General features: G+C 32.2%; 3 protein-coding genes across 3 annotated transcripts; all 3 read right to left on the minus strand.

The window, feature by feature from the left end:
- Positions 1-271: 271 nt before the first annotated feature.
- Positions 272-1,054, minus strand: LOC108912476 (putative E3 ubiquitin-protein ligase SINA-like 9). The gene has a single exon (XM_018717706.1). It carries the CDS (start codon positions 1,052-1,054, stop codon positions 272-274), a length of 783 nt encoding a protein of 260 aa, XP_018573222.1.
- Positions 1,055-10,080: 9,026 nt separating this feature from the next.
- LOC108912477 (E3 ubiquitin-protein ligase siah2-like) lies at positions 10,081-10,863 on the minus strand. The gene has a single exon (XM_018717707.1). The coding sequence runs from the start codon at positions 10,861-10,863 to the stop codon at positions 10,081-10,083; it is 783 nt and encodes a 260-aa protein (XP_018573223.1).
- A 3,448-nt stretch (positions 10,864-14,311) lies between these two features.
- LOC108912478 (early nodulin-75-like) lies at positions 14,312-16,407 on the minus strand. The gene is made up of 4 exons (XM_018717708.1): positions 15,958-16,407; positions 15,645-15,834; positions 14,530-14,670; positions 14,312-14,409 (listed from the first exon to the last, which is right to left on the minus strand). The coding sequence occupies exons 1-4, from the start codon at positions 16,405-16,407 to the stop codon at positions 14,312-14,314; spliced, it is 879 nt and encodes a 292-aa protein (XP_018573224.1).
- Positions 16,408-21,745: the final 5,338 nt, after the last annotated feature.

Here is a 21,745-nt window from a genome sequence, read left to right on the forward strand (position 1 = left end):
AACGTAAAGCACTTTAGATGATGATATATTTATTAAAATAGCAAAAAAATATTCACAGTTCATTACAAAAAAATGGAATTAAAATCGTATGTTTTATACAACCCATTTTTTGTATTACATATACGAGTATTATATGTGTAAGATTGTCATATAATACAAACATTAATAAAAAAAAAAGATATCAAATAGCTTTAATTTGACAAACAAACTAAAATCATGTAAGTATAGCAATTATTTTAAATGTAACATAATAGGTACGTAAAAAAAACAGTTATTTTCTCTTAAAAATATTTACCGAATAATTCAGGGTGCCGTCTTCATCACAATGTCTTTTCACTAGTTCGTGGTGCATAACAAAATGTCTACCTTTCAAGAACATCTCGCTGTCATCCTCCAACGGGTAGCAGGGCGCTATCACGGTAACCACCTTCGTGTTGCCGTCCCGCTGCAAATAGGACATCTCAAATCCGAACCTATCCTTCCCCAGGGGCTTACCTAGACAGTAAACCGCAAAACGCATCAAACCAGTCTCACTGTCCAGATCCCAGGTGCATCTAAAAAGATTGTTGAACACGTAGAACACTATATAATAAATCCTGTCGATGCGGTTTCTAAACCTAGACGATCGGAACTTCTGCCTGGTGGTGAAGAAAATGTTGTATCGATGATGGGTCCTGCAGTGAGCTATCATTTCGGATTTGTCCCCTTGCCACCGACAGCCGTTGAACCTGAGGGCACAAGGGACCACGGAGAACTTACAGTGCTTCTGGTGGAGCGTTATTTCCTTGCACGGGGCTTGGAAGTCACACCCTTCTTCCACGTAAAGGCACGGGAACGTGAGACAGGTCTGCACCTTCTCCAAAGTGATGGAGCGGTTTTCTGATTTCGGGGCCCTGCAAAGGGCGCATCTCGGGATCTTGTCGAAGCAGTCCTGGCAGAAGCAGTGGCCGCTGCGGCATTGGCGGATCGGCGGCAGTATGTACTTGGTGCAGATGGGGCACTCGAATTCCGATAGGAACTCTTCGTTGAGTAAAGTTGCTAGTTGCTTCTCCATGGGGTTTTCTCGGTGGGACGTCGAATACTGAACTGCCAAGAGAAATTATTTACGAGGAGAATTATATGTGAGCAGTCTAATTATTATACTAATTGTTGCATAATTATTGTCAATTATTGTTCATATTTTAAGATTGTAATTATGTAAAGGAGATTAGGATTTATTGGAACAATAGTAGTCAGGTAAAATATTTGCATCATTTTTCAGAATTAAATCCTTAAGTAGGTACACCCCTTTCTCATGGGTTTAATTTGAAGGCTAAATTTAATTCATTAGGTATTAAGTAGTTACATTCTCTGAATGTTTAAGATGATTTACTCATATTTAGGACAACTTTACTTTTAGGTAATTCAAACGTATTGTTATGTTTTATTAATTTGGAAATTTTAATTCTTTTATCGGCACCGAGACACAAAAGTGTGGAATTAACACAAATTTTGATATTAAATTTATTTCAAATAGTCACTAGGTGTGAATTACTATAATGGACTAAAATGGAAGATGTGTACAGATAGTATAAGATAAGTTAAAAATTTGTAATTTATGTAGTCCATTGAAAAGTTACATTTGGGGTTGCAAAAGTCAGAGCACGCAATTTTATTTTTTGGATGTCAAGAGAGTGTTAGTGTAAAGTTAAATCCATGTTTGTGGGGTCGCAACCCTTGTGCGTCGGCCGCCATCTTGTAAAAAGGGCTGCGAATGGTTTTTATAATACTACTTACTATATCGGCCAAATTATTCGTCGCACAGAAAATTTGTAAATACAGTTTTCGTTGCAAATTAAATTCTCTACAACTTTGGTGCAGAAACTTTTAGTAGTAGAACCAAAAATAACAAAGTTAATTAACGAAAATTGATAAAAGTTTGGAAACAAATTTTCTTTTGATCGTTATAACCTCTTTCTCGTCATTTTACAAAAAAATTACATCAGAGCATTTTCATAGGTTTTCAAGGAATAATATCCATTGCAAACATTTTTCAAATTGTATTTATTTCTTAGGGTTTTACAGCGATGCGAAACTTACACTATTCTCCAACTAGTAACTATACATTAATATGAATGATTAGGCGGATAATCTGTTGTTTCTTCATGCCTTCTCAGGATGTGACACGATTTCAGCAGCTTACAACATCGGTAAAATGAGATATCTTACAACCCTGGAGACACGTCCTGAGTTAGCTAGTGGAACAGCGTTATTCCTCAATGAGAGAGTCGACCCTACTTTGCTCACTGCCGTTGGCGAACGTTTTTTCATCCTTTATATGGTGGCAATAAAGATGATAATTCTCTTGACAGTCTTAGATATAAACGATTTGCCAAGTCAGTGACAAAGAATACATTTAATTTGTCTTCACTTCCTCCAACACAAGACACAGCCCGCTTGCACAGCCTCCGAGTCTATCATCTGGTCCAGTCGTGGTTCGGGAATTACAACAACCAATACTGAGGCTGGAAAAAGTATGGACAAATATTGATGCCTGTTCAAAGTTCAAAACCTCCGGCACCCCCCTGAGCTTCTAGAGTTGATATTCTGCCGATGCAAAGGAAACTGTGGAGCAATGTGTGGATGTCGAAAGGCAGGCCTCAAATGTTCTGCAGCGTGCCTGATGTTCTGGGGAGACATGCAGCAACATAATGGAGATATAAAAATTGATAGAGGAGAATGATTTTGAAGATGAACTGCCAACAATGACGCCACATCATTCTCCATCTTTCCTCAACAATTCAATATCGGAAGCTCCACCAGATCCTGAGTCGCAGCCTGGCACATCAAAGAGACTGAGGACACAGTAGATTGGGAAATACATACTAGGGATACGACGTAAAAAAAACACCCGCCACCAGACTCTACCCCGTAGGGGGTGGGGAAAAGAGTCAATAACTAATTAACATTGCAATATAAATCATTAAAATGTTTCTTATAAAAATAATGGAAAGATGAGAGAAAACTATGCCTAATCATTCATATTAATGTATACTAGTACTGGAACTATTCTCCAGTAAGTTTCGCATCGCTGTAAAACCCTAATTAATAAATAAAATTTGAAAAAAGTTTGTAACAGAAATTGTTCCTTGAAAACCCCTCTATCAAAATGCTCTGATGTAATTTTTTTGTAAAATGACCAGAAAAAAAGTTATAACGACCAAAAGAAAATTTTCCCAAATATTTATCAGTTTTCATTAATAACTTTGTTATTTTTGGTTCTACGACTAAAAGTTATGGCACTAAAGTTGTAGAGAATTTAATTTTCAACAAAAAATATATTTACAAATTTTCTGTGCGACGAATAGTTTGGCCGATATAGTAATAGTATTATAAAAACCATTCGCAGCCCTTTTTACAAGATGGCGGCCGACGCACAAGGGTTGCGATCCCACAAACATGGATTTAACTTTACACTAACCTCTTGACATCCAAAAAATAAAATTGCGTGTTCTGACTTTTGCACGCTAAGCCCAAAAAAAATGTAACATTTCAATGGACTAATGATATTTTCACGACAAAACATCTCGACTGTCAAAGTTATAACTAAATTTGAATTTGCATATTCATTAAACTATGTAAATGCACTCATGTTGTACAATTATGTTACAAGGAACAGTAAAGAACAATGTTACAATATTAAAAGTCAATTATAAGTTCTGGCATGATCACATTTAATCATCATAGCGAAATTTTGACAAGATGACGGTATTTCACATATAATTCCGATTCATGCAATAAAACTGGTATGTAAACGAAGCATAGTGTACCTGTAGCCAGAATATATGGGTGGAATTAAATATATGCATCTGTGAAAACTTTTCTGTAGCGTATAAATCTTGACAGTTGTTGTTCGGTTAGAATTTTGTAAATTGTTAGTTGTAAAAGTGTATCAGGACAGCAAAATCATATGTGCAGAATGTAAAAGACCCTTACAACTCCATAAAATGTGTTTAAACTCCAACCAAAGGTCAATTTGTTGTGTAGACTTTATAATGCTTGTCGGTACGGAGTACTCTAAAACTTTCTTTCGTTTACATCTGAAGAAAGGAATAAAGACTGTGTAAAAGGTGTTTAATAGGTAGTACTAAAGACATAGAAGGGACAGACATGCTGAGAATTAGTCTATTCATCAAAATTAAGGTGAAATTTGTAAAATAAGTAAAAATTTGGCATAACTTTTAACTTAACCTAGAAACGTGCAATTGGTGTCAAAAGATGCAGGAAAATGCAAGGAAGCTGAAAATAGAAATTTCATGCATCACAATTCAATCCAAAAGTCAGTATTTGCATAAATAAAATTTCAAAAACGCTTGTTGTACGTTGCTATAGTAATTTTCATTTGTTTTCCACGTTTAATAAAACCAATATCCGGGCTCGAGGTAGCCAGTCTTCCATGTTTACCTGTAGCAGTAACATCGTTAGTTTGCTCCTAGAAAAACAACTGCTATCAGTTAAAATCAACAAGTCAGTAAAAATTGTAAACTTACCCAGTCGTCTTGGCGATCTAATGTCGTGATAAAATTCAACAGTCAAAAGTCAGAATGTTACATTAGTGGAAGTGACATTAGTCACTTATTAAACAAATTTGCAAATTTGAAACACAAAGCGTTATAATAAATCTTTACATTAAAATTCTCACTGTATATTTATATATAACTGATGCACAGTTTTAACCAATTCAACTACTGACAGTATAAACACATTTATGCACTGTTATAGTAGAAATTTAGGGGGAAATTTATTGTTCATTCATCTAGTTTAAGGATTACAACAATTGTAAATTGTAACAAAACCCATAACCCGCTAAATCTAGTAATATATTGATATTTTGTTATTTTAATTACATCCTTCATTAAAAGAAATTAGAGTAGAAATTCAATACATCAAATTTAAATCAAAATATAAAAATAAAACAAAACAAAGGAACCCACGCATTGAGAGAGTCTCATAATTCATAATCAATCATAATAACAAAACAACTACAAATAAAAAAAATAAAGGCGTCCACAAACAAAAACGTAATAATATATTTACTTTCTATTTCAATTCAAAATTCAGTACCAAAAATTTCCGTTTCAGTCTGATAATTAAATTAAAGTAATGAAACTACAATAAATAAACAATATTCCAGATTTGTATAATGTATATGTAGGTATTCAATAAAATGAAAATATCATTTGGTTGACTCAGATTATATTGAGGTAACTGTTCCTGTGTAATTAGGCATACACAAAAACGGTAAATAATAATAATTATAGTGTGATATTTAAAACATTTATTGAACGCACGATAATGATCGCCATTTTGCTTCAAATTAATTAACGCTGTTTCAATTTACTCGTTACCAAGCAGCGAACATCAAATTGGTTCGAATAAAAGCGACAAATATGCAGTAATCTCGTTAAAAACATTACTGATGGTGTTAGATTTATTTCACGTTTAATACAAATATTGCCAGTTTATTATTATATCTTGGGTATAATCTTTTTTTATTCAGGGTGAGTCAGTTTTTTGTAGACAAACTTTAATAGGAGATAGAACACATGTGTTTAACAAGAAAAGTTCCTATAAACGTATGTCGTAGAAGGCTTCGTTTCCGAGATACAGGGTGTTGAATATAATTTTTTTTCTCGAATTTTCATTATAACTTATAAACGAATGCTTAGATTTTTTTCATGTTTGGGGGATAATGCCTATTAATTAAGGGGCACAAAACAAGCGATAAGAATGTTCAAAAACTTGCAGATTGGCGGAGTGGGGGGAGTTCTCAACCCCTTTTTTAAACAGAACTTCTACGCCAATGACTATTGTTTAAAAAAAACTATTATTTTCATTATCTACATACAGTTTAACAAAAATAATGTCCCTTCTTCTGTTTCGAAATTCCTGTGAGTTTCCGAGTTATTTTTATTTTTAGTGTTTGATGTGGTACTAAATTAAGTAATTTATTTATTATCAATTATCGGCTAAATATTTAATTCTTTCAACGAAACCTACCGAAATATGGTTTGTTAAGGATTCTAAAAAGCCGAAATCTCTTATTCTCTATCTCTTTCCAATGTAGTCAAAATAAATATTTGTTATATCAAGCCATACTCAAATACAAGACTTTTATAAGTTGAAATCTGTTACATTACATACATACAATACATTATTATACAGTTGCCAAAAAGTTTTAAGAAGTTTCTTTAAGTTTTATTAAACTTATGTATGTACAAATTTCCCTTTCAATTTTCGTTGTTTTTTGCTAAATAATTTCCATTTAAAACGAACAAATTAGTATTCCAACAAAATACATATTATACTCCTTGGAAAACAAGTAAATATTAAATGTCATATTTTTTAAACGACAATTTGACTTATCACAAGTTTATCTACAAACATTTTTGCTCTCTAAATGAAGGGGTCTAAACCGTAAGAGTTCGAAACCTCCAGTTTTCATAGTTCGTTTTGGCATAAATTACTCTCTATCTTGTCACCTGCGAGCAGACACGTGCTTCGTTCATTAAAGTAAGACAAAAAAATTGTAACAAATGGTTGTTGCTAAGAGGTTCATAGACAAGTAGGTTCAGAAGTAATTAAGTATTATTTTCACAAGACTTTCTCTCAAAATACCACCAAATACTCTCTCTATATTCAGCTGCACTCAATTCGCGTTATCAGACATGTAATTGAGCATATATCCTGTGCAAATCAATAGTTACTTTTCTTTTCCGCCAGTCTTCATGGATAAAAAGCAGACAGACCTTGAATTTATGTTTACTGGATTCGTATTTCAAATTAACCCTCTCCAGGGACGGCAGTTATTCCGACTCACGGGGTGTAATATATCTTCGGGGGATGTCGCTGTGTACGCTGATATTCCTGCTATCAAAATCAGAGACTAAAAAAATCCACTTCATAAAAAGTAAATAAAATATGAATTAAAAGTCTCCCCTGTAGTTATTTTTTCTTGATAACCAGTTTTTTGGATAAATTAATAACGATACCCATGATTTACGTTGTACTAATTCAAAAACATTCTAAAAATCTTATCAAATATATTATTTTTAAACAAATAAAGTTCCTTGATACCTTGATCCTGACCAGCACTGAATTATGTAAAATTAAAATTAAAAACTATACTAAATGCTGATATACTGAAATCATTTAATAATGTAAAATTTTGTTAGTTTTCGAGATACAGAGTGTTGAATTTGAAAAAATAAATAACATTTTGTTTAATATCTTTCGACTACTTCGAGCTAATTTCGTGAAATTTCGTATGTGTTTTTTTTTTTTGATGAGAAATTCGAATTTATCGACGATTTCGTTGTATCTTCTCAGAACGCATTTAAACTGCCAAAACTGTTTTTGCTGCGGTGTATTTCACTTTGGGCTAGAAAAGTCTTTCCCTCTTAAAAGAGGTATTATATCTCTAAGCCAATCGTTTTCAACAAAAAGACATTTAAATATGTAAATGCATAAAAAAAAGTTTTACAGTCATTTTCAACTTGAAAAGCATATATTTTAAGACAGGTCAATAATAATTAGTTATTTTTTAGATTTTTAGGTCGCTTAAATCAGTAACATTGTCTAGATTGTGTTAAATTGATTAGATTCTTTTTAGAAAGTGAGTTTATTACTTTGTCAATTCTTTTTGCAGTAAAATTGTTAAATAAACGAAATTAAAAATTGTAATTGCACTGTTTCCTTTAAAGGTTTCTTGCTAATAAACGATTGTTCCCAATTTCGTTATCATATCAGTGGAGTTGAAAATAACTTTTAAACAAATTGTTTTATGCATTTACAAAATAAATTTAAATACCTTTTTATTGAAAACAGTTGGCCTTAAAGCTTGACTTTTTTTAAGCATAAAAGTTGGGGGAAAAGATTTTTCTAGCCCAAAGTGAAATACACATTGTCACAAAAAAGTTTTGGCAATTTAAACGCGTCCTAAACGTCGCTTGTGGTGCCCTCTAAAAGATACAACGAAATCGTCGATAAATTCGAATTTCTCATCCCAAAAATACCCCGAATACGAAATTTTACGAAATTAGCTTGAAGTAGTCGAAAGATATTAAAGAAAATGTTATTTATTGTTGAAGGTGACACCCTGTATCTCAAAACTAAGCGTTTGTGAGCAACATTGTACATAACTTTTACCCATTAACAATCATCGTAGAATCTAGTGGTAAAGCTAATTCTTTAACGAACACCTTGTGTATTTTTTTGGGTTTTCGTATATTATCTTTTTTGCAGATTTCTTGTTACTTTATAAAATCAAATTTGGATACATTTTAGCAAATTTTTGTAATCAAGTTTTCTTGAATAACTCAGGGTGCAAACTGCTAGAAAAATGTTTAGTAACTAGTTTTGAAAATTATTTTTCCTATGCCAATACTTAATAACAAAATTGTGTTTAGATATTGTGTTTCATAGTTTTCGTCTTTTTCTTTATTTTTTGAAAAATTTCTGAAATAAACAAAATTTTGGTATAGTTCATAGGAAAAATTATTTAGAGAGTTGAATTCCCCGTCAAAATAGCTTATTTAAAAAATTTAAAAGGAATATTGTATACAAGAAAATCGTTAATAAACAATTTGAAAAAAAGCAAAAAATTCGATTTTCTGATTTTTTTTTACTTTTTTGCATCTAGTTTTTTTTAGTAAAGATAGGTATAGGCATTGCTTCATAGAAAAAAAAGTAGGTAAAATTTCCTTCCAAACAAGAGGTTGTATTTTTTTTATTTTTTTACTTTTTTTTATTTTTTTACTCTATATGTATCCCACCACAAAAATTGAAATCTTTATTTTAAAATTTATATTAGGACATTATTTGAGTCTATATACAGATATTATATTATTACACATTTGTTATATAAAAATGTTATGTAAATTAACAAATAATGGTACTTCTCTCTTGAGTATTTTCGAGGTTTTTTAATTTATGAGTAACCTGTATATCTAATCTAAGATGTTTGTATGACAGTCTCATTTTTACGAGGGTCAGAACATTTTATAAAGAGTGACATTTTTCGATAAAGTCAAAAACAAAAGAGTTTCTCATCTTGTCAACTCCATCCGTGGACACACTGTATGTACATTACTAATGAACTTTATAATACTTAAATCTCAAGTTTTTAATAAATTATTTTATTAATGAAGTAAAAAAATCAAAAAATCTTATTTTTTGCTTTTTTATAAAATTGTTTATTAACGATTTTTTGCATAAAATGTTTCTTTTAAATTTATTTATTTATTTATTTATTAAATTTAAATCAGCCATTTCGATGAGAAATTCTCTAAATAATTTTTCCTATGAACTATAGCGAAAGTTTGCTTCGTTTTCGAGCTACAATTAAAAAACTGAAAGGGGTGCATTTTCACTTCTATCTCCAATTTCCACCCTCTAATGTAATAGCACTCCGCGGTTTTTTTTTTATCTAAAATGACCCTTTGAACGATTCATGCAATAAAATTGCTTGAACGACATAGTTCTTTTAACCCTATTCTTTAGATATATTCAATAGCCTAAAGCGTTTCTTTTTTAAAATAATTTTGCCTAACCATATAATTTCACACTGAAAAAAGCAAACAAATACAAAATATAGTACAAAAAATACTTCACTTTGTTCCAGGAGCTTTAAAAAGTTGTTGACGTTTCGTAAATCTATTCGAAATTTTTTTCACAGATGGCGAAATACCCAAAAAGCAAAGAAGTTGTGTGGTAATAATAGTGTCTTTTTGTTATCAATAGAGATTGTACACTTTCTTTTCTAATTTTTGTAAGTTTAAATAAAAATGAACCAGACAGATGTTGAAACATTTATTAAAATAACAAAAAGTATTCACAGTTCATTACAAAAAATTAAATTAAAATCGTATGTTTTATACAACCCTTGTTTCTCTATTACATATATAATATGTACGATTGTCATATACAGGTAATACAAACATTAATAAAAAAGATATCAAGTAGCTTTAGTTTCACAAACAAACTAAAATCGTGCAAGTACAGTAATATTTTAAATATAACATACTACGTCAAAAAAAACAGTTATTTTCTCTCGAAAATATTTACTGAATAATTTAAGTTTCCATCTTCATCACAAAGATCTTTCACTAGTTCGTGGTGTAGAACAAAATGTTTGTTTTTCAAGAACCTCTCGCTGTCATCCTCCATCGGGTAGCAGGGCGCTTTGACGGTAATCACCTCCGTGTTGCTGTCTTGCTGCATATAGGACACCTCAAATCCGAACTTATCCTGCTCCAGGGGCTTACCTAGGCAATAGACTGCAAAGCGCATCAAACCAGTCTCCTTGTCCAGGTCCCAGGTACATCTAAAAAGATTGTTGAACACGTAGAACACTATATAATAAATCCTGTCGATGCGGTTTCTGAAGCCGGACGACAGGAACTTCTGCCTGCTGGTGAAGAAAATGTTGTCTCGGTGCTGGGTTCTGCAGTGAACTATCAGTTCGGATTTTTCCCCATGCCACTGGCAACCGTTGAACCTGAGCGCGCAGGGGACCACGGAGAACTTACAGTGCTTCTGATGGAGCGTTATTTCTATGCACGACGCTTGGAAGTCGCACCCTTCTTCCACGTAAGGACACGGGAACGTGAGACAGGCTTGCACCTTCTCCAAAGTAATGGAGCGGTTTTCTGATTTCGGGGCCCTGCAAAGGGCGCATCTCGCGATCTTGTCGAAGCAGTCCTGGCAGAAGCAGTGGCCGTTGTGGCACTGGCGGATCGGCGGCAGCATGTACTTGGTGCAAATGGGGCACTCGAATTCCGATAGGAACTCTTCGTTGAGTAAAGCTGCTAGTTGTTTCTCCATTGGGATTTCTCGGTGGGACGTAGAATACTGAACTGCCAAGAGAATAAATTCTTGTGTGTGGGGAAAAAACGGTCCCACAAAAAACGTATACAATATCTTATCGGACTTAAATACACCTACATGTATTTTTATATGAATAGTAAATAAAGGACTTTGTACACTTACATTTAAGGTTGGTCTCAGTTCACGGACTATTCGAAATCAGTTCCTGAACAATTTTCATTGCATGAGTGCGCAGTACGCAATACTAGCCCAGTTACTGTAGCTGAAAATATAGTAATACCTCCGAATTTTTTATAACTGCATAGATTTTTCCACTTCTTATTTGCGGAAGGGCGAAATGGGCAGTGACTATTAGATGCCTTCATTATAGCCATCTTTCTCTATCGCACGGATTTCTATGACTTACTTTATCGCTCTCACGTAACGGCCGATGAACCATGGGGACTTTCCGACCCTGTATATACAAAAAATATCTAAATGCTTCAAAATTCTTGTTTGATCTAAATTGTCCTCAAATTATCACCTACACACGTGTTTATTTTTTTGACGATAACTTTCTTACTTTTTAAGATTTTTAATCGCACAAAGGCTCATTTTGCAGGGAATTGTAAGGGCTACGTGAACTGTTTTAAGTTTGAAGGGTTTAGGGCTCGAAAAGGGTGGTTCTCTCATTCATATGACAACTTAAAAGGGCGATATCTCGATTAATAATAATTTTAGAGGAATAAAGAATAAAGCAAAATCTTCAACAAAAATATTGCTAATTTTTTTACCCTTGTATTTTTTTCGTAAACCTTTTAATTTTTAACTTACAGCGTAAAAATCGATTTTTTTTTCAGCAATTTGAAAAATTAATATTTTAAGAAATTAAGTTTTTTTTTCGAAATCATGCTTTGTAAGTGAGCCAAAGACCCAGAACATATTCTTAGAACATAAATTAAGAAATCTGTAAATGGATTGCATTTAATTTTAATTCTGTCGCCAAAGGCACTAATTTGTTTATTAATTTTTTATTAAAAAAAATTAGACTATCATGTTATTTCGATCATATTTCCGTTAATTTTGATTCTAAAGACTTTTAAAACAGCTCATTTTAAAGGTTTTTCAAAGTACCTACTTTAAAAAAGGTGCAAATAGTTTTTTTCCTAATATTTATGGTTTTGGCGTTATTTAACGTTAACTGGTTCCAATTTGGTTTTTAGCTAACATATAATAATGTTTAAAAATCCATAACACGGTTTATATTGCAATTAGAGAAAAACGATATAATTTTATTAGATTTGTTTTTTATTACCTTTCTTTTTGTTCATTCCAACGTTTTCGTTAAATCCAATGGCTTCAGAGTTATTTGCAAAAAACTGTCCGAAAACAAGCACTTTTTCAGTAAAAAATCGACATTTTCAATGACGAATTACTCGGAAAGTATTGGATTATCCAAAAAACTTTTTATATCATTTATTACTTATAATTGACTCCTCTATCGATTCCTGTGGTTATTTTGGGCGTAAAAATTTAAACCACCCCCAGGGCAAAAGCACACTTCGGCACTATATAAATTTTGTTCCTTGAGGCATTCCCCACATTTAGTCAAAATTTCACGTTAATCGGTTCAGTTATAAAGAATTCGGAGGTAAAAACCCTGAGTAACTGGACTCTACAGGGTGTTTCCAAATGAAGTAGCAAAAATGGTACCAGCGAATATAAAGCCAAAAATAAGAGGATTGAAGTAAAAATACCTTGTATGAAAGTTGCACCTCTGAGGCGATATACCCTCTTAAAGAGGGGATTGAAATTCACATTTTTCAAAAAAAAAACATTCAAAAAAACTATTTAGTGAATAATAAACAGTCTCTGTCTCGGTGTGTCATAATAAATACAGGGTGTCTGCAAATTTCACCCACAACGAAAAAAAAAGTTAAATAAAACATATTCGATTTTTGAGTTACAAGTTTTCAAAGTTGTCAATAATAAAACTAATTTAATTAATAACTTTATAACCCCTTTGCCGATCGCGATAAAATTTGGCACATTTAATTGGACTATTGTGGCGTATTATTTCTTAAAACTGTAGTCAAATCGATATACTGGGTGATAGTTTTCTCCGGTTGCATCTCCCTTTTAAAGGTCTAAACTTTTACAGTGGCCGTATTTTTTTTAAAACGGGCAGCAACATTGAAAAGGTCGTTTTATTAAATAAATATTAACTTGAGAAAGTCGCCTACACAAAGCCATTCTTGAGAAAAATGGGGTTATTTGCAGGTCTGTATGTTTCGGTCACGGATTTTAAAACTTTGAGTTCAGTAGGCGATGAAAACAAGATGTTGATTTCTGTGGCTATCAGGTAATGTCATTATGGTCGTGTTTCTTTAAGATTCTCATCACTCCACACAGGAAAATTATGAAAATTTACAACTCCGTTCCTTGTAAAACAAGTTTTGTCGGTACAAAACTCTTTTTGAAGCAAATAATTATTATCTTCTGCGAAGCCATTCACCAACCAGTGGCAAAATTATAAACGTGCGTTGGGATCTAAATTTTCAAGTTCTTAAGCAGGAGTTGAATGAAATGTACGAAGATGTTGCTTTTTTAAAGTTTTGTGAACGTTTTACATACATTTAACTGTCTTGATAGAGTGGGAACACTTCATAATTTGCAAGTGTGGAGTTATGAGAACCCTAAAGAAACACGACAATAATGAGATTTGTGTAGGCGATTTTCTCAAGGAACAATATTTTTTTTTTAAATCAAACGACCTTTTCAATGTTGCTGCGAGTTTTAAAAAAATATGACCACTATAAAAGTTTTCACAGCTAAAAGGGAGAGGTAACCGGAGAAAACTCTCACCCAGTATATCGATTTGACTAAATCTTTAAGAAATAATACGCCACAATAGTCCAAATAAATGTGTCAAATTTTAACGCGATCGGTAAAAGGGTTATGAAGTTATTAATTAAATTACTTAGTGTTATTTTTGACAACTTTGAAGGCCTGTAACTCAAAAACCAAAAAGTATTTATTTAACTTTTTTTCGTAGATCGTATTTATTTATCGTCGTGAATATGCAGCCAAACGTTGTCGATGAAATTTGCGGACACACTGTATATCTTCATTTTGTTGTTAAAACCACTAATTCACCATTACATTTATTATAGCTTCTATTTGAAATCACGTTTTAAATATTTCGGAAATCAAACCAAATGTTGCACAAAATATATTTATTTTTGAATATGTGAAAGTAATAGTTTATAAAAAAAATATTATAAAAGAAAAACATATCTTTGCACAAAATGAAAGAATAATAAACTAAACACAGTTTTTCATAAACGGAAGTTGTTTTATAAAAACTGACGACGTTTTGATCTGGTAGCTCGGTTGAGTCTACAAACGTCAAATTCTTCACAAAATACATTATCGTAATCCTCATTCATAGCCGGTCGATAGGTTTTCATTGCGAATTGGTAGATCTGTTATCAGCTTCAGTGGATTCCTTCGAATCGGTCTCAGATTTCGGCTTTCCGTAGATTTCGTTCAACTTATCCATACCTAAAATAAATTAAATTATTAAAACGGAATCCTTATAAAAAAATAAAACTTTCTACAGTTACTGTTAAAAAAATAAAATCTCTAAATTTAAGCCATCTAGTTTGCTTATAAAAAACTTACCAGTTGCGGGGTCGATAATAGCAATGGCCTTTGGCCTTCTCTGGTTTGGCATTTTCTGAGATGGTATAAAAAGTGGAAAAGGCTGCATAGGAATGGTTGGAAAATGTGAAGTCTCTGGTGGAATCAGGGGGTTGAAATTGCCTGAACAAAAAAAATATTGTACAATTAACAAAATAACTAAGATTTAGTTAACTGACAAAATGTGAAACCAAAACTTGAATTGAGCAAATTATTACTTGAAAAAACCTACAGTTTTACGAACTCGTTTATTTTCACTAAAAGAAACTGCGATACGTTTATACCGGGTGTCCCTGAATAACGTGTACATGTACAATGGAGGCAGATTTAGACTTATTCACTTATATCTAAAACCGCTTCGTTTGGCAAAAATTGATGTTTGGTGATAAAATTCGTCCATAACTTTATCGTCTTTCTGACAATAATGACAACTATTTTTTATTTAATCGGTGATGTTATTTGGAAGTTTGGGTCTCTTGTAGAATTTTGATTAAATTAGCGGTTTGGGTACAAACAATATTTTTTAAATGTATACATTATTTTGCCATCCATATTACAACACAGTCAACCTACAAAATCAGTGCACTTTGTTAAGTATTGTAATATGGGTGGCAAGATAATGTAGACATTTAAAAACATTTTTTTGTACCCAAACCACTCATTTAATCAAAATTCTATAAGAGGCCCAAAAACTTCCCAATGGTATCACCTATCAAATAAAAAATTGTTATTATTATTGCCCGAAAGAGGAAAAGTTATGAACGGATATTATCATCACACATCACTTTTGTAGGAGTTACGAGTTTTAAAAAACACTCTGTATAACAACAAAATGTGTAGATTGAAAGCAAAAGCCCACACTCAAAAAATAATCAAAATCGATTAATACGCATTCGAGTTATTTACAAAATTCAAAAAATTTTCACGAACTTTGAGGCCATCTAGCGGCCAAACCAAGCGATTTCGGATATAGGTGAATTAGCTTAAATCTGCTTATTTTGAGTCCATGAATCTCTGTCTTCCGTTGCAAACATTTTTTTGGAACACCCTGTATATAAAAAACGTTAGAATTCTTTGTTTAATGAAGTTGTACTTACAATTAGCAAATGATGGAGATGGAGTGCATCTAGAATCGTACTGAAAGTTTGAATTTTGCCCACCGTAGTTCACATTTGGTTCGAAACCTGGTGGCGGCACTGCTTCGTTAAATGGCATCAAGTTCGCTTCTGGACTGTACATTGGCGGAGGTGCAAATTGGGCTGGAGCACCAAACATTGTCTCTGGCGGCTGTAAAAGTTAAAAAAATTATCAATTTTAAAAAGTGCATTACCATCTAACACAAACAGTAACAAATACTAATATAAAAGTCAATGTTGGATGAAAAAACTGAACAAAAAAAACTGTATTTACCACATAGTCCACTGGAGACATCACCTGCTGCGTCGCGAAATTTGGCGGTCCCTGTTGCAGGCCGAAGTTCATCGAAGGATAGTGTTGAGACGACATAGCACAAGGTGGTTGTTGCTGTGGTGGATACCCGTTAAATGTCTGCTGTCCAAATGCGTTGTACTCCAGGGGACACTGAGAGGGATCAAAAGTTACAGGACCAACCTGTGGTGGGGCACAGGTTACCGGAGGGTACTGTGGTGGCACGTAACTAATTGGCTGGAACTGGGGATAACCCACAAAACTCATCCTGGGTGGGTGATCCGGTGGTGGATGGTGGAACTGGTACCTGCCTGGTCGCTTCTGATTGGCTGGTGACATCTGGACGACGGCGGTCCCGCGTGGGAGATGCTGGTACGAATTTGGCGGTGATGATGCTTCGTTAGGTGAGAAACTCTTGTAAATATAGACCATATTTATCACTCGGATTAGCAGGCACTTTGCAGTAAGTGATCGGTAGACCAAGTGATAACGCTTGGTAGGTAATTGAAATCCTTTATGTATTTGGACTTCGGGGACGCGCGCGCACTTGGAGGGGGTTGGAATGTGCAGGGGTGGGTTGGACCAATAGCAGGTGACTTAACAAATCATTAGATATTATCTGTCTTTATCACAACAAGTCGCAATAAAGACAAATAATAAGTAATGATATAAAATTATAAAATATTTATATGAAATATAAGTATTTTCAAATTACTTAAGATCACTTTTCAATAAATATTTAGCCTTAAAAATATATTTTTTGCATTTATAAGACGTAAACGGCTAAATATACTGGGTGTTCATTAAGTACTCGTCCAGACTTTAAAGGGTGAATCTTTGACTAATTTAAAGATAAACAGTTCATATGAACATGAACCAACGGTTTGGTTCTTGAGATACAGAACGTCCAAAAAAAATTGTTGTTTGGTATTTTGATTATATTTTTGTTCAATAACATGGAAATTTGATGAAATTCGGGAAACTGGGAATACTGATGACGAGAAACTCAAATATTTACTTAGTTTTTTGTTTAATATTAGAGTGTTGTACCTAGATTTAAATAACCATAACATTTTTGTGTCATTTTTGATTAAACGTATCTATTTTTCACTCAATTTTACATACAAACGGTACTCTTAGTGTATGTCGTTTTGTAAAAAACTGGTTTAAACTTAAACTTGTGGAATTTTGAAAGTTGAATCATCAAGAGTTTTTGAAAACCACGTGAAAAATGTGTATTTTATTGATTGTATTGCGATGTGACAAACTTAGATCAGTTACAAGACTAAGACTACCTCTACAAATAAATTAATAACATTTACAATACTTGTTAAAACAATTTTTTTTATATATCAAGAACCAAACCGTTGCCGGCCCATGTTCATATGAACTTTTTATCTTAAAATTAATTAAAGATTCACCCTTTAAAGTTTGTACAAGTACATAATAAACACCCTATATGAATTGTTTTTAAAACATTTCAAAATAGTAAGTAAATAATTAATAAGTTTTTTAATTTTTGCCATCATTTCAAACCTTGGTTGTCTCTATTTGTTATTACATTTACAATACATTACCGCATTATATCTAAAATACTAATAATAATAAAATACTTAATAGAAATTTATTTTTTCGTTCAGTGCAAGGGCCACATTTTTTACAAAATCTAATTCAAACGCGATAAATTATTGGTCTTTATTATATCGCAAAAAATCAAGGCATAATTTCCATTTACTGAATAAAATATTGAACCACGAGGATCAATTAAAACATGTTTTGAAAAATTTTCCCAATCTCTAAAAACAATTAATGTATCATCTGTTACCGTGTAATGCAAAAGTCAAGCTGTGCAGTATTTCACTAAACGAATTGTAAAGTTAGAATGTGTTTATGAATAAAAAATCTGTAACAAACTATGCTCCAAAGAATTTTATTAAAATTTAAGTTGACAGTAAACGATTAGTTGGGAAAAAGACAATAGTAATTGTACTTAGCAGAATTATGCCATTGTACAGTTTTACATTGAATTTTATCAATTAGAATATTCAATATAATATTGTCCAGTATAATTTTCGTCAATATTGTCATTTTATTAAGTAAATATTATGAAATTTGTTTCAAATTTTCATTGAAATTTTAAAAGGTATAAGGTATTTTTGCCAAATTTGCAAAAAAAAATCATACAAAAGTATTTTTAGGTTAATTTAAAATAAACTACCAACTTAAAAGTGAAAAATTAGCAGTTAATTTTTTTTATTTCGCAAATATCTGCATTTAAAAAATTGTACTTGTTATAGTTTTTTGCAAACAGTAGGCCATGAAATTTGGTTAGAAACAACACTTACATAAAGAGAAGTAATATCATTTTGAATAGATTTTAAAACCTCAATTTTTTGATAGGAACAAGTTATTTATATACTTTTGTTTGGCATATAATTAAGTCAAAAAAAACATAGTAGCAGTGCAAAAAAATGTTTTTAAACGTGAATTGGAATAACATAAAAAAAAACTGGAAACGGTCAGTTTCTATAAATTTCAAAAAGGTTTGTGAATTTTAGATTACTTCTGACGACTATAATATATATTTTTTTAAATTTAGGTAATTTAATTTTCAATGCAATTCCTTTTTTGGTATATTGTTAAAATAAAAACTGTTTCAAGTGACTACATAGGCTAAACAATACATTGCAAGTCTCTCACTTTCGAAGTCTAATATTGAGTTCCAAAATTCGACAACATTTTACTTTGATATTAAGTATCTTAAAAAATTAGCTTTAAAAAGACTCTAATCACTCATATATGTTTCTACACCCTTCTCACTAAATGTTCACAAATGCAGGCAAATCGAAATAAAACTCAGTGCTGCACAGAAATGTAAAATATTCTGTAACCATCTAGTGGTGGGAAGTTGTACCAAAATTTTAACGAAGTAGAATAATCTTTTGTAAATATAGACGACTTATGTACTTCTATGGTAAAATAGATCTCATCGAGTTATATTCAAAGCTCAAACTATGGATATTAAAACCATTCTAATTCTATCTTGTAAGTTATTGATTTTATGAAGCCAGTTTACCCCAGTCGCCCCCAACATGTCTCTGGATCTGACATCTGAACAGTTTGCGCGAAATCGTGTGAAGTCTCGAGCCTCAATTTTATCATTACCCAAGTTAAAATGTTCATTTATTAGCTCTAAGTACCTCGCACCGAGAAAATTATAGACTTCAACGCTAGCATGAACTAGTTTTCCCAATCAGAGCAAGTAGTTTCGCTCAATCAAAAGCAACATTCAACGGCAGCCGCTGCAGAGTTCAGAACAAAGGCACAGGGAAGGAGTGAAAATACGTTTTATCACGTATCAGTGGTCATTTTACTTGGAGTCGGGATGGACATGTAGGATAGATGAAGCATTTTGGTTCGTGTAATTCAATTGGGTCCAAGAAGTCGCAACGAAGTCTCAAAAAAATTAAGTAAAGTCCATAAAATATCTAGAAAATATTCTGATATATCTATATGCCTTATTTCTTTTCTTTTTATGTCTAAATAAATTAAGTACCTATCTAGGTAAGTCCAATTTTAGTAAAATCGTCACTTTTTACCTGCATAAATTGTACCTTAATGTATAATACAAGAGGTAAAATGATCACATTACTTGGATTAAACTAATTGACAATTATTTCTGTAACCATAAAGCAAATTCTAACATGACACAACCCTTTGATATTTCTCGGTAGTTACTAATGTCGATTTTATTAACGATTTAGAGGATTAAATTCTGCAATCCACCTAAATGTTATTCTGAGAATGAACTAATAAATCGATTTAATTTTGGATCATTAGAAACCAGATGTAATCATACTGATTCGATATTTACACAACCACCTGAATGAAAAGGTTGATTGTCCGGAACTTCTGAGTAAAATTAATATTTTGATATCTTGTGAAAATCCTAAAGAGCAAGAATTATTTTATTATGCTGCCCCATAAAGTACACCTTTAATATATTATTTCATTAATTTTTAGACCACTGCACATGTAAACCATCTAATCCAGATGAGCGGGAATTATAAGACGCGCGTCTTTTTCAGCCTGCAGATCCTCCACAGTTCGTCAGCTGTGTGTAATAAGTAAAGTACATTTTTATTAAAAAAAAAACTGTCTAAAGTAATTTTCGAAGAAATCGATTGCAAAAATATAGTAGTAGTCCGTGGATAGGCAACTGGATCATCGTAATAGGCTCAATAAGTACATCTAAATGGCCAATATACAGGGTGTAAATAAATAAGTGCAAAAAAAGTCAGGGGTTGAAAAACAAGGTGGGTCTTTCATATACAGGGTGTTTCAGAAAGACCTCCCGTAAATACAGGGTATGATAGTACGATAAAAAATAAGAATTTTTTTGTCTTATGAACTATATGTCTATCTCCTCTTGTTTTCGAGATACAGAGCGACAAAATAAAATTTTTTAAATAGAATTTTTACGAAAATTTCCAAACGGTGCGAATAATTTTTATGAAAGTTGGTATTCCGGGGTTTTTAAGGATGCCAAATACGCTGGTCTAATTATTTTTTGGATATTTCATAGAGGGCGCTAGTTATGCTACATTCCTATTACATTTTAAGTTAAAAAATTTTTAGGTTAGGTTTTTTACCATTCGGGGCCCAATTTCCAATGTACAATTTTATTTTCTAAAAATAATGTACTCTTGTTAGAACTTCCTAATGTGGACGGTTTTCGAGAAAAAAGGCTTTTACATTAATGACTAATTACAGTCACTAAAATTTTGATATAAGATTAATTAGAGTTTAAAATATTATTAAGAATGTATGCGTTGTTTATGAGACGTCCATCAATAAGTTTTCACATAAGCCTACTTTGAGAAAAATCACTAATTGTATATTGTAAGAGAGTTAGAATGAATCCAAAATAAATTTTTAAATGGTAAGACAGTAAGAAGTAATAAAGGAGTAAAAGTTACGTATGAAACAAGTCTTAGGGGTGGCTTTTTCTACCCCTTACAATCGTAGGGGAAAATCAACAAATTGTTTACTGAGTGCCTTCTCGATAGCAGAAAATGTGTACTTAATTTCATTTCTGTCACTTTTTTATGCAAGACCCACCTTATTTAGCAATAGGGCTCACCCCCTGAATTTTTTCGCACACTTATTTATTTACATCCTGTAGCGCATACAAAAATATTTAAATCGCACACCCCAAAACATTTTTAGACGGTTATCCTTGTTCTTACTGGGCCACAATGTATGAGTAATATACCACAAATATAGACCACAACATAATTTTTTTCAGTGTCCCTGTTTCTGTTATTGAACCTTTTTTAGAATATTGAATGATGTTATTCTTTAGCATATCAAAGTATTCTTAATTTTATGCAACTACAACAAAATTTTGTGGTCTTAGAAACAGGATACTACTTGTATTTTCGTAATTTTCTTTTTTAGTAATTAATGGCTGTCCTATTTCCCCACTATTATACAATTTTATTTGCATAATCCCTTTTTAAGAGATTTAACAAGTAAATTATCTGGTTTACACAGCGATTAAGGTTCTTTTACGTTTCCTTGTTGAAAAAGACATTATTGCTCCTGTAAGCTGAACGGCGAATTTTTTTAAATGTTCTTCAAATGTTAATGAAATATATATCGACTAAAATTAGACAATTATGAATGAATTTGACTATACAGGGTGATTTCACTTTAAATACAGAAACTGTAGGACTAGATTCATTACCGAAGAATAAGTAAAGTTTGT

The sequence above is a fragment of the Anoplophora glabripennis genome, unplaced genomic scaffold (assembly GCF_000390285.2).
Source record: "Anoplophora glabripennis isolate ALB-LARVAE unplaced genomic scaffold, Agla_2.0 scaffold903, whole genome shotgun sequence".
In the NCBI taxonomy this organism is placed as follows: Eukaryota; Metazoa; Arthropoda; class Insecta; order Coleoptera; family Cerambycidae; genus Anoplophora; species Anoplophora glabripennis.

Bases quoted from the DNA above. Each gene is read 5' to 3' on its own strand.
- LOC108912476 (XM_018717706.1), bottom strand. From the start codon at position 1,054: ATGGAGAAGCAACTAGCAACTTTACTCAACGAAGAGTTCCTATCGGAA.
- LOC108912477 (XM_018717707.1), bottom strand. From the start codon at position 10,863: ATGGAGAAACAACTAGCAGCTTTACTCAACGAAGAGTTCCTATCGGAA.
- LOC108912478 (XM_018717708.1), bottom strand. From the start codon at position 16,407: ATGGTCTATATTTACAAGAGTTTCTCACCTAACGAAGCATCATCACCG. The intron at 14,671-15,644 runs GTAAGTACAACT...TTTTTTGTTCAG, and splicing joins ATCTCCATCATTTGCTAATT to GCAATTTCAACCCCCTGATT. The intron at 14,410-14,529 runs GTAAGTTTTTTA...AATTTATTTTAG, and splicing joins TATTATCGACCCCGCAACTG to GTATGGATAAGTTGAACGAA.